The following is a 12,444-nucleotide window of genomic DNA, read 5'->3' as shown; positions in this document are numbered from 1 at the left end:
AATGAACACCCCGACTCCCCTAATTGAGTAAACAGTTACTACGTGATTACGCACGCTACGTAATTTATATGGAAAATAATACCCTTGAAATTTATGATTACGTATTACTTGAATTCCAGATGGTTCATGTATTTCGGAACGTAAAACCTTTCCATCAGATTCAAACGTTGTGCCAAAATATATTTTTAATTAATGATCAAACATTTGAATTAAATAATGTTTATTTTTACACATTATTTAGTTAAAGTCGTACACATTGATCCAAAAAGAAGTTTATAAAGTCGAAAGAGACAGAATCTGACAGGTTAGAAAGCTACTTTCAATTTTCCATTAATATTTTACACATTAACATTCAAAAAAAAAAAAAGGGAAATCTAACAATCCCATAAAATTAAAACCAAAAAAAAAAAGTAAAAAAGTAATAAATAAACACAAAGTCAAAACACTTTTTTAGTAAACAAGCTCCTCAAATTAAACAAACCACTAGCTCCACCGTCACCACCGCCACCCACCGCCGTTGCACCACCGTTCCCTCCGGCAACACTTCCATTATTTTCTTTACTCACATCACTCTGACAACCCATCCGTTGCCGGTACCCAATACACGTCGGAACATTAATATTCAACACCTTACCATTTCCTCCGGCACCGGTACCGGTGCCGGAACTTTTCCCAGGCCGGGGACTTTTCTCGGCGGTGCTCCGAACAACACCGTCGTGTAAACTCCGGCTCAGCCCGACCCGTTTCGCTTGCCAAACCGGACTACTCCGACCCAAATGAACCCCGACCCGACCCGGACTGTTCGGCCATTTCCGGTACTTATCGCCGGTGGAATTGCTCCGGGAACACGGCGCACTACTCACTTTCCGGTTTCCGGCAACCGTCCGCGGCCGGTTGTTCCCCGCCGATCTGCTTCTTGAAAACGGCCACAAGTTTATATTCAGCTCCGCCGTCGCCGTTCCAACTCCGGCACCGGCGCCGGAGACAACATTTTTTTCTTTTTTTTTCTTGATTTCTTTGTCTTTTTTTTCTGGGTTTTTCTTGAAAATATCTTTCCAACGTTTAGATGCAGTAAAGGTTGGAACTTTGGGGTCGGATCCGGGGATATTGATGTTATCTGAGGGTGGGTTTGTTGGGATGTCCGGTGGGTCATCGGTGGTGGTGGTGGTGAGGAGGTGGAGGGGGAGGAGGACGCCGTCGGAGAAGAGTTGGTCGGCGGAGTGGAGGGTGGTTTGATCGGAAGACGGGTTTCTGAACTCGAATTCCGGTGAGTTAGAAGCGGTGAGAGTGGGAATATTCTCCATTTGGAGAGGAAGAGAGATTGTTAGGAGTGGTTGAAGTGTGTGTAGATGAGAGGGAGGGTGGTGGTTATTGTTATTGTTGTTTATGGAAGGGAAGAGATGGATAACATCAACCATATAAAAAAAGATAAATAAATCTAGCTAAATCTTTTTAGTTTAAAAGAAAATATAATAATAAAAAATTGAGTTTGGAGTATAATAATAGTATTTGTTGAAAAACTAAAGAGAGGTTTGATAAACAAGTATTACTTTTATCTTAAAGAGTTAAGTGTTATTTTAGTCCCGGTAATTTGTGTCATTTCGTCAATTTAGTTTAAAGATTTCATTCTTTGTTTGTGGGTCTAAAAAGGTTTCATCGTTGCCATTTTAGTTCACTGGGGTAAGTTCATTCATTTTTTCTGTTAACGAGAAGGGCAATTCAGTCATTTTATATGGCCGAATTGCCCTTCTAGTTAATAGAATTACATATAAAATGACCGATTTACCCTTCTCGTGAACGAAATAAATGAATGAAGTTAACCCAGTGGATTAAAATAGCAATGGTGAAACCTTTTTGAACCCACAGGCGAAAAACCAAACATTTGGAATAAACCGGCAAAATGGCACAAAAAACAGGGACTAAAATGGCATTTAACTCTATCTTTTATAAATTCTAAATATCACTTAACTTTCGTGTAGTAACTACTAAGTTGACTCGTGTTGACGCGACGTTGAAACGTAAAGCACATCAAATTTATAACGTCTAATGAAAACGTATTGTATTAGACCTAGTTGGTTTTCGAAAAAAGTATGTCAAAACGTAGACCAACTGAAAATGTACATAAAAATAAGCACAAAAACGTACTATATTTGACCCAACTCATTTTCGGAAAAAAAAAATTAAATTTACGTTAAAACGTAGACCAACCGAAAACGTACAAAATAATATGTCATATTATATTTGACCCAAATCATTTCAGGGAAAATTTTACATCGAAACGTAAATTAACTTGAGTTTATACCCACATACATAAAAAACATGTAAAACTCGATTAAAAAACCTTTAAACAGTTAAGGGTTTTTAAGTGTCAATGCTAAAAATCGATTGGTAAAATCATATAAAAAGATTAAAAAAAGTCAAAGTGTAATACGTTAGTTAGTAATTGTAACATATAGAATTGTAAAGTTTCTAATAGGTAAGACATTAAATTGGTCGTGGTCTTAATAGATGAAAAGTTTTATTGTGGATCGGCCAAACTCTAAAAGGTTTTATAAAGATCATTTAGTTATTGAATCATATACGTTTAAATATATGTCACTTCGACAATCATGTCTTCTCCATTGAAGGGTAACTATTTGGAACAGTTCACTACTGAACTTGAAATATCAAACATGTTCGACTTATAGGCAGAAAGACATACATTAAACCTAAAGGTTGTCCCTGCCATAACGATATGAGATGTAATCTTATGAGTTGATAAGTTAGAGCATAGGCAACAAGCACGAAATCGACTAGAAGTTGAAGGATAAATGGTTAAATCAGAAAGTCTTTAGTTTGAAAATCATACAAAAACGTAGACCGCATGGTTTGATTGGGTTTATCTTATTCTTATATCTTGATGATCCAATTGTTTTTCATGGTGAAGGGGTATGGTCCCAAAAAGTTGCGCAAACCTCAGATTAGGTTACGCGTGAGACCATACTCCTTAACACAACAACTTGTTAACAACAACCTCGCGCGACCTACATCGCACTACGATTTATCCCGCGCGAGGGAATGCACACAACAAACCCAGATATCAGCACTTAGCATAAAACAATGGAAGAAATGAGCAACTCAGTAGGGAAGCGCGCGGCAACCTACAGTGGTACATAAGGTACAAGTGGCAGTAAAAGGAGCCAATGAGCGTCTAGCAGGCTCTGGTCAATCGTGCGCCACGATCGCCTGACGAGAAGTACACAAGGACGCCTACATGGCACCAATCAGAGGACGGAGACAACTGTCCCACGATCTCCACTCATCTGCTGATGACAGAAGGACAACAAGGCCGACAACAATGACACGTGGCTCCAATCAAGGTGCGCCAGCACCAACGAGCATCTAGAAGCCACTAAGCGGTCGACGCCAGTGAGACAAAGAGCATATCCGTTTTGTTGTCCGCTTCTGGCCCAAGGCCCATCAGCCCATAACCCCTCACACCTCTCCGGCTATAAATAGAGACCTCATTCCACAGGTTAAACATTCTATTCCTTTGGCTCTCACTCTTTACACTTAATTACTCTCAAAGCAATCGCTTATTCTCACGCCGGAGCCTGGTTAAGAGGGAAACCCCCACATTCCCCTCTTAACGAGTAACGGTGTTCTGTTTTGCAGGTTAGATCACCAAGTCGGAGCTCAAATATCCTTAAGAAGATTAACCCTCATGAAAGGAACATAAACCAATCTAATTAACTCCCTAATTAGATCACTGTTTCTTCATTGGCGCCCACCGATTTTTTCTATAACCACCCTCATCTTCTTTTATTTGAGCCTTTGACACCTTTCTTCCTTCGACTATGACTGGTCAAGGAATCATCCCAGAGTTCGGTTTCGGAACCAACTCTAACACGGCGTTGGGCGAAGGAATCCAAAACTTCCAAGCCCAACAAATCGAAGAAATCGGCGAAGTTGAAATCAACAATAATGGGGGTCCGCGCGGGAGCTTCACCCGCATCACACAAGTGGTCACCCCAGGGAACGGAGAAGGACCTTCGAACACAGCGCCACCTCAAAATGTATCTGCATTACTTGGCTTACCAGAAGGCGAAACCCCAGCCTCGTGGTATGCCAAGAACATCGCCACTATCAATGCAGCATACCAATCGCTCATCACGCAGCAAGCAGTTTTGACGGCAGAACCGTCCTTGGTCACCCCTCCGAGTCAGGGGGTGCGCCAAATGCCCCCACCAGCCAATATACAAGGCAGAACCAACAGGCCTCCCCCTACAAGACGTTTAAGCGTACAAGACACGCGCGATACAAGAGGGGAAACGGATAGTTACTATGAATATCCGTCGAACCTTCAACGAGGCCCTGTTCACAGCCGGCTCACGCCGCGCAACATGAACAATGAATGGGAAGAAACGGACCCATATGATCCCACATGGGAAGGTGACGAAGAATCGTCAGTCTTTAATCGTTTACCAAAAAACCATGAGTACTACAAGCCAAGACAACACATTGGCTACACAGAAGAAGCTGAAAGAGATTTCCGCCTGGCATACAGACCAGCGGAAGCTGCGGAACACTCTAAGTTTATCCCGAAAATTGCACTCGCGCCGCTTTCACGAGAGAAGCTACCCCCAACTGTTGGGAAATTCAATGGGTTGACTGACCCAGACGATCACGTCAGAACATTCACGAGTGTGGGCTGCATGGGAGGTTGGAACATGCCCATGTGGTGCCACCTGTTCATTCAAACCCTTACCGGAGCGGCTCGCGCCTGGTTTGACAGCCTTCCGCCTGGAAAGATTAAATCATGGACAGATTTCAAGACGCAATTCTTAAGCTACTTTAGCCAACAACGTCGCTACCAACGCGACACAGCTGAAGTAGAAGATATTTGGCGGAGAGATGGTGAAGGTCTGGAGGACTTCATTACGCGTTTTAACAAAGAGTGTTTGGAAATAGGCGGCGTCAGTGAGCAACTCATGCGCTGTCACTTCAAAAAGGCTATACGCTGCGATAGTCTCATTAGAACCATCACAGGCAAAGATGGAATGCCAAAGGAGTGGGATAAACTAATGGAAGCCGCAAAGATCGTCGCGCAAACTGAAGAGTCCCTTGCTGGTGGAAAGGGCTACTACCCAGAAGATCGATTTTCAAGAGGAAGTACGCGCGACAACAACAACAAGCGTAACAAATACAAGAGTCATGACTGGAAGTCCGAGAGACCAAGAGGCCGTGACGACAGGCCACGTTACAGAGAAGATGCGCGAGAAACGATTGACCGAATCGGTTACAAGAAGGCGGTCAGGGACGACAATCGTGACAAACACTGGACTCCGCTCACAAAAACTCCAAAGGAGGTATTGATGACGGAGAATGTCGATTTCAAGGCGCCAAGGCCAATGACAAACAAGAAAGGGCAAGACCCTAACTTGTACTGCGATTTTCATAAAGATTCAGGGCACCTGACCGACGACTGTTACAGCTTGCGCCAAGAAATCGAGAGAGCGCTCAAAAGCGGCAAGCTAAGCCATTTAGTGAAGAATGTACGCAAGGAAACCCGTCAACTCCAACGCCACGATGAAGGGAACCACAAAAAGGTCCGACGACTAGAGACTCACATGGTCAACGGACCCAGGTACAGCGCGAAAGAGAAAGGCAAACGCCCTTATGAACCTTCTTGGCAAGAGCAGCAAGTTATATTCCCAGTAGTGCGCGGCGGACCTCGCGCCACACGTCCTGTGGTCATCACCGGCATAATCGGGCATTATGAAACTGACTACATATTCATAGACCCGGGAAGTACTGCCGACATCATTTACGAACAGTGTTTCAATCAGTTGGATGAAGAGGATAAAGCGCGACTCGAACCTGTCGATTATCCTTTGTCTGGGTTTTGCAACGAGATGGTTTTTCCTCTCGGACAGATCAGTTTCCCCGTCACGCTCTCTGACGGGAAACATTCAAGAACAACAAATGTAAACTTCATGGTAATGCCAGTGAAATCAAGGCATGATGTGCTTATTGGTAGGGAAACACAAGGCGAGCTAAGCATGGTGACTTCAACGCCTCATTTTGCGATAGGTTTCCCAACCAAGACAGGAGTAGCAATCATATATGCCAAGAAAGAAGTAATGTCAACTGAAGAGCTGCGCCCAACAAAGGCGGCAAAGGTCTCCACGACCGAGCCAGAGAAATGGGTTTTAAACCGAAAATACCCCGAGCAGACTGTGACAATTGGCCATGCCATTTCGTCAGACATCAGAACACGTCTAAAGCAACTGCTGTTTCGAAACATGGATATATTTGCCTGGACACCGGCAGACATGACCGGTGTCCCGCGCAACATCACCGAGCATTGCTTAAACACATACCCTTCCGTCGAGCCAAAGGTCCAAAGAAGGCGCAGCCTAGGGGCAGACAAGACAAAAGCAATGAACGAGCAGGTATGTGAGCTGCTCAAAGCCGGAATCCTGCGAGAGGTAAGATATCAGAGCTGGGTGGCGAACCCCGTGATGGTCGAAAAATCAAATGGCGGATGGCGCATGTGCGTAGACTACACTGATCTCAATAAGGCGTGCCCAAAGGATTGCTATTCCTTGCCTGAGATCGATAAAAAATAGATTCTCTCGCGCAATACCGATGGAAGTGCTTTTTGGATTGCTATAAAGGATACCATCAAGTGCAGATGAAGCTAGAAGATGAAGACAAGACAGCGTTCAGAACGGATCTTGGAATCTTCTGCTACACAAAGATGCCTTTTGGCCTGAAGAATGCAGGCGCGACATATCAACGCTTGATGGACAAGACCTTCGCAGGTGACATCGGAAAGCATATTGAGGTTTATATCGATGATCTAGTGGTTAAAAGTCCTGAGGAGGACCAAATGTTGAAAGACATCGAGAAAACATTCAACTCATTGTGCAGCGTGAATATGAAGCTAAATCCAGCCAAGTGTTCCTTTGGCATGGAAGAAGGGAAGTTTCTAGGCTTCATTGTCACAAACGGCGGTTTCAAGGTAAATCCAGAGAAAGTACAAGCTATTGAGCGAATGCCTTCACCGAGAAACATCAAGGAAATGCAACGACTAGCCGGCCGGCTGGCCGCGCTTAATCGTTTTCTCTCAAATCACGCCGCAAAGTCATATCCCTTCATTAGCACGTTGCGCAATTGTGTGAAGAAGCAAGAGTTCAAATGGACCCCGGAAGCCGAAACAGCTTTTCAACAAATGAAAGCGTGTCTGATCGAACTCCCTACCTTGACTGCACCATTTGATAAGGAGCCCCTCGTACTGTACTTGTCCTCCTCGGATAAGGCAGTCGGGTCAGTATTATTGGTCGATAGAAACGGGGTACAAACACCGATCTACTATGTCAGCAGGGTACTCACTGACCCAGAAACAAGATATTCCACAATGGAAAAGCTGGTTCTTGCACTGCTACACGCCTCCCGAAGGTTGCGCCGATACTTCACAGGCCATGTGATAACTGTGCTTACAAATTTCCACATTGGCACCATACTACAGAAGCCTGAGACATCAGGCAGGTTGGCAAAATGGGCCATTGAACTGGGCGGCCATAACATCTTGTACAGGCCGCGCCCAGCCATTAAGGGGCAGGTCCTTGCCGACTTCATCACAGAAGTGGCGGCCGATAAAATCAAGGAGTGCGAGCTGATAGAGACTCCCGAGAAAGATACAACAGATGAAACTTGGATGCTTTACACCGACGGGGCATCAAATGAAGATGGCGCTGGAGCAGGATTGCGCCTGGTGAGCCCAGAGAATCACGAGTTTACTTACGCCATTAAGTTGGACTTCAAAAACACCAACAACGAGGCTGAGTACGAAGCATTTCTGGCAGGCTTACGCCTCGCCATCAAGATGGGAGCAAAAAACTTGCGCGCACATGTTGACTCACTCCTGATAGCCAGTCAAGTAAATGGCATATACGACGCGAAGGGAGAAGTCATGGCTCTATATCTGGAACAAGCGAAAGAATTGCTCCAACAATTCGAAACTCACAAGGTTATACATATCAATCGCTCAGAAAACAAGCCTGCCGATGCCTTGAGCAAGCTTGCCTCGACTTCCTTTCAACATCTCGCCAAGGATGTAAGGATAGAGGTACTCAAGAATCCATCGGTATTACTGCGACAAGTGAACGTGATCGAAGCAGGGCAACCATCGTGGATGACCCCAATCATCCAATACTTGCAAGAAGGGGTGCTCCCTGAAAACAAAGCAGAAGCAAGGAAGATCCAAAACAAAGCCCTGCAATACGAAATGAACGGCGGTATCTTGTACCGAAAATCCTTCCTAGGGCCACTACTGCGCTGTGTGGACCCCCAGGATGCGAATTATCTGATAAGGGAAATCCACGAAGGGATTTGCGGCATCCACTCCGGACCACGGATGGTTGTCGCGAAGATCATGAGCGCCGATTACTACTGGCCTGGTATGCATGTTGACGCAATGAAGGAGATCCGCAAATGTGACTCTTGCCAGAGGCACTCTCCAAAAACGCTGCGCCCTAAAAATGATCTTATCCCCGTATCCACCGCATGGCCCTTTCAGCAATGGGGAATTGACATGGTGGGACCCTTCCCGGATGCTCCCGGCGCCGTAAAGTTCATCATAGTAGCTGTCGACTACTTCACAAAGTGGGTAGAAGCCAAAGCCCTTGCATCCACCACAGCTATGATTGTGCGCAAATTCATATGGGAGCACATCATATGCAGATTTGGCCTCCCGCTCAAGATCGTGACTGACAATGGCACCAACTTTGCTTCAGACGATCTTAAGAAATGGATGAAGGAGATGAACATCGAACACACTTTCACATCCGTTGCGCACCCACAAGGCAACGGACAAGTGGAAAGTGTGAACAAATGCATCGTTGAAGGGATAAAGGCCAGATTAGGAACAAGGCGGCGCGGATGGGTTGATGAGCTCCCAAGCATTTTATGGGCTCATCGAACCATGCCAAAGACAAGTACCGGCGAAACCCCCTTTAGCTTGGTATATGGCTCAGAGGCGGTTATCCCGGCGGAGATTGGCCTACCCTCACCGCGTATGACAGCGGTCAACTCAATTGACAATTAAGCAGAAAGGCGTCTAGACTTGGACCTGTTAGAAGAAAGACGCGAAATCGCGAGAATCAGAGAGGCCAAATACAAAACCCAGTTGGAAAGGTACTACAACACAAGGGTTCGCATTTGTACCTTCAACCCAGGGGAATACGTCTTTCGCGACAATGAAGCATCAAATGCGGAACGTCCAGGGAAATTGGCACCTAAATGGGAAGGCCCATATCTGATTCATGAGGTCCTGGGCAAAGGGGCCTACAAATTGCGCACCCTAGATGACCACATCTTACCAAGAACTTGGAATGCGCAACAATTGCGCAAATGTTACATGTAATCTATTTCGGCCTTGCGCCATCTTTCAATTTACTAAGCCGGCTACAAGCCATTAGCAATTATGTATGAAGGCCTAAGCGCCCATTTTCTGACTTGAATGAAAACATACGACATGTTTTTCTATTACATTTTTTCGTTACAAATGCATGCTGAACTTTTGATTAGCGCGAAAACACTCCAGCATTTCAGGGTTGTTCAAACCACCTCCAAGGTCCTCCGCGAACATAGCGCGAGATCGGGTGGATACCTTAATACTTAAAAAACGCTTCCATTTATTCGAGCTAATTTAACATAAAGTTTTTATAGCAATGCAATAATTGCAACCGAAAAAACCAAAATGTTTCATTTCATTTAAAACTTGCGCAAATGCGCAGCATTATACATAGAGTGTCCGAAGAAATTACAAAGGCACAAATGCCTATCAACCACCTATTCAACAAACTATCCTACTCATCGCGTCGATCATCACCATCATCTCCGTCATCTTCACCATCATCATCGTTGCCATCATCATCACCATCGCCGCCATCATCACCAGCTGGCTCTTCGTCGGACAACTCGACGGTAACTGGTGGATCGAGGACTGCCTTAAGACGCTGGCACCAGTCGTCTTTCTTCAACGATTCAACAACTAACTCCATGATAGGCAAGGAAAGGTTGTCATAGGAGTTTTCAGCACTCGCCAGTGCAGCATCAGCATGTTCCGTCACTGAGCAATGACTTATGTCAAATTCCTGCCCAAGCATCTGCTCAACGTGATCGGCACACTCCAGGTAGCCTCCCCGATGACCCACCGCACGCGCCGCATCTGTCAGAGCCGCTACGGCGCGGTCTAGCTCGCCCGCATTCAGGATGGAGTTGGCAACCTTCACAAAAAACAAAATGCATTAAAGATAAAAACTCTCAACAAGAAAAAACATAAGACAAAGGCACTTACCAGCACTACTCCACGAGTGCGCATCCATTCAGCTTCTGAGACAAGCGTATCGACGATGCCTTGAGCCTCGGAGTAGTTGGTTTGGGCCACATTCAGCGCAGCAGTGCTAACAGCACGCGCCTCCTCAGCCGTAGCAGCCTTAACCCTCTCGGCTTCCAGGTCGATCTCCAACGACTCGCATCTGTCAATTTGCTCGTTTAAGCGACGTTTGAGCTCCGCAATCTCAGCGTCCTTGGCGTGGAGATCTCTGTCCTTGCTGGACAGCTGTAATTTGACCTCAGACAATTCAACCTGAAGGCCGACAAAACAACTTAGGCCGGTGTATTAACAAAATAGCAAGTATAAAGGAAAACAAATAGACTAACCTCCACCTGCTGTTTGGCAGCCTTCTCTCCCTGCGCCTCCTCTACCTTCGAGGTCAAGTCAGCAACTTTAGCCTCAAGATCAACTATCTTCTGTCGAGCCGCATAGGCGCGCTCGTTGTCTTGGGCACAAATACGTTTAAAATCGGCCTTCTCCTTGGCCAGTTGCTCTTCAACATTGTAGAGTTTTTTCTGCAGCCCCTCGCGGCCCCACTCTTCAGCCTTCTTGTCAGCCTCAAACTTGGCTCTCTCCTCACCAAACGCGGCTTTAGATTTTTCAAATTCAGCAATACGTTTCAGCATACGCTCGCGATAAGTCTCCCAGTCGGCGCGCTCCCTAACCATCGTTCGCCATTCGCGAACTATTTGATGGTTGGCAGCACGAGCGTTGGCCTCGCCAAGGATATAAGTACGATACAACATTTCGTGAGGTTTCGCCCTTTGCCGATGGACTTCAGCAGGTGTAAAGGAGTTCAAGAACCACTCGCGCTCAGGGCTGAACTCAATGAAGGTATCTTTCTGTTTTAAACTCCAGGGGGCTTGATGAGGAGCGTCACCACGTTCTTCTTCATTGTAAGTCTTGTAGTAAATATCCCCAACGGTGTCCTTCGCACCTATCACATTGGGGTTATAACCCCCAGCTCCACCAGAGCTCGCGCCGCTTGAGGAGAAGCGGCTGGAACCCTTGGAAGTAATAACAGGACCGGTGTTGGTTGGTTTGGTGACCTCAGGACCTGGAGATTTAAGAGGCTGATCCATAGCCTTTTTCGCCGTTAGCTCCTTCTCTAAGGCCTGTTTCTTCGCCACTTCAGCCAACCTCTCCTGTTCCGCCCTCTGCTTCCTCTCCTCCTCCTCTTTTCTCTTTCTCTCCTCCTCTATCTTCTTCCTCTCTTCTTCTTTCTTTTTCTTCTCTTCCGCAACTCTCTTTTTCTCCTCCTCTCTCTTCCGATCCTCCTCCACCTTTCGCTGCGCCTCAGCAGCCTTCGCGGCATCCTGAGCAGCAGTGTCAGTGGACTTGACGGTAATCTTGGGCCTTTTCGCCGCAGCCTCACTGAACGTGACACCCTTCTCAGGGGTCTTCTTCTTGATTTCTGAAAAATAAAGCAAGTGCATTTGAGTAAAGAGAAAAGTATTAAGAAGAGAAGCGAAGAACTTACCAGGAGAAAATTTGTATAACGAGCGCAGCTTGCTCGTTTTCCCAACCACGGGAATCACAACAGATGTAGGGGCGGAAGCCACACCAGTCGTGGCTTCGCTCCTACCCCTCTTCCGCCCAATAAGATGAGCACCAGCATCTTCCTCTTCTACTTCTTCATCTTCTGGGAAAGACGGAGTCGCGCCAGCTTCAGGGTTGCGAGAACCCGCGCTCCCAGAACTCTTAGACCCACCAGCACCGGTCTTCCCCTTAGCTGCATGTGATAAACCTTCATATGAGTCACTGATTATCACATAGTCGTCTAAGTCACGTTGACGAAGGCGAAGAGTACCTTTGACAGCAGCAGATGTTGCGCGACTAGGGCCAGTGCCCTTACTGGTCACCTCAGGCTCCACCTTCTTCTTCCTCTTCACCGGTTTCTTCTTCTTCTCCTCGGGGTCAATCCCCAGGTCGCGCAACACACCTGCAAAGATTTTAGACCAAGAGCTTAGCTCGCCGCTGGAAGAACCTACGGACTCCTCGCTGGAAAGATAGAAAGTCTCTTTCCCAGCGAGAGTCACAGAGCGCAATGGACGAGGTTT

General features: G+C 46.2%; 1 protein-coding gene across 1 annotated transcript; it reads right to left on the bottom strand.

Moving 5' to 3' along the window:
* Positions 1-276: 276 nt before the first annotated feature.
* Positions 277-1,402, bottom strand: LOC110913336. Its single transcript, XM_022158172.2, has one exon. It carries the CDS (start codon positions 1,302-1,304, stop codon positions 438-440), a length of 867 nt encoding a protein of 288 aa, XP_022013864.1. The 5' UTR covers positions 1,305-1,402; the 3' UTR covers positions 277-437.
* Between the last annotated feature and the right edge of the window lie 11,042 nt (positions 1,403-12,444).

Source organism: Helianthus annuus, chromosome 15 (genome assembly GCF_002127325.2).
Source record: "Helianthus annuus cultivar XRQ/B chromosome 15, HanXRQr2.0-SUNRISE, whole genome shotgun sequence".
NCBI lineage: Eukaryota > Viridiplantae > Streptophyta > Magnoliopsida > Asterales > Asteraceae > Helianthus > Helianthus annuus.
This window is presented reverse-complemented; position numbering and strand designations above follow the sequence as displayed.

What these genes read in the sequence shown, in the direction of transcription:
- LOC110913336 (XM_022158172.2), bottom strand. Translation starts at nt 1,304, where the DNA reads ATGGAGAATATTCCCACTCTCACCGCTTCTAACTCACCGGAATTCGAG.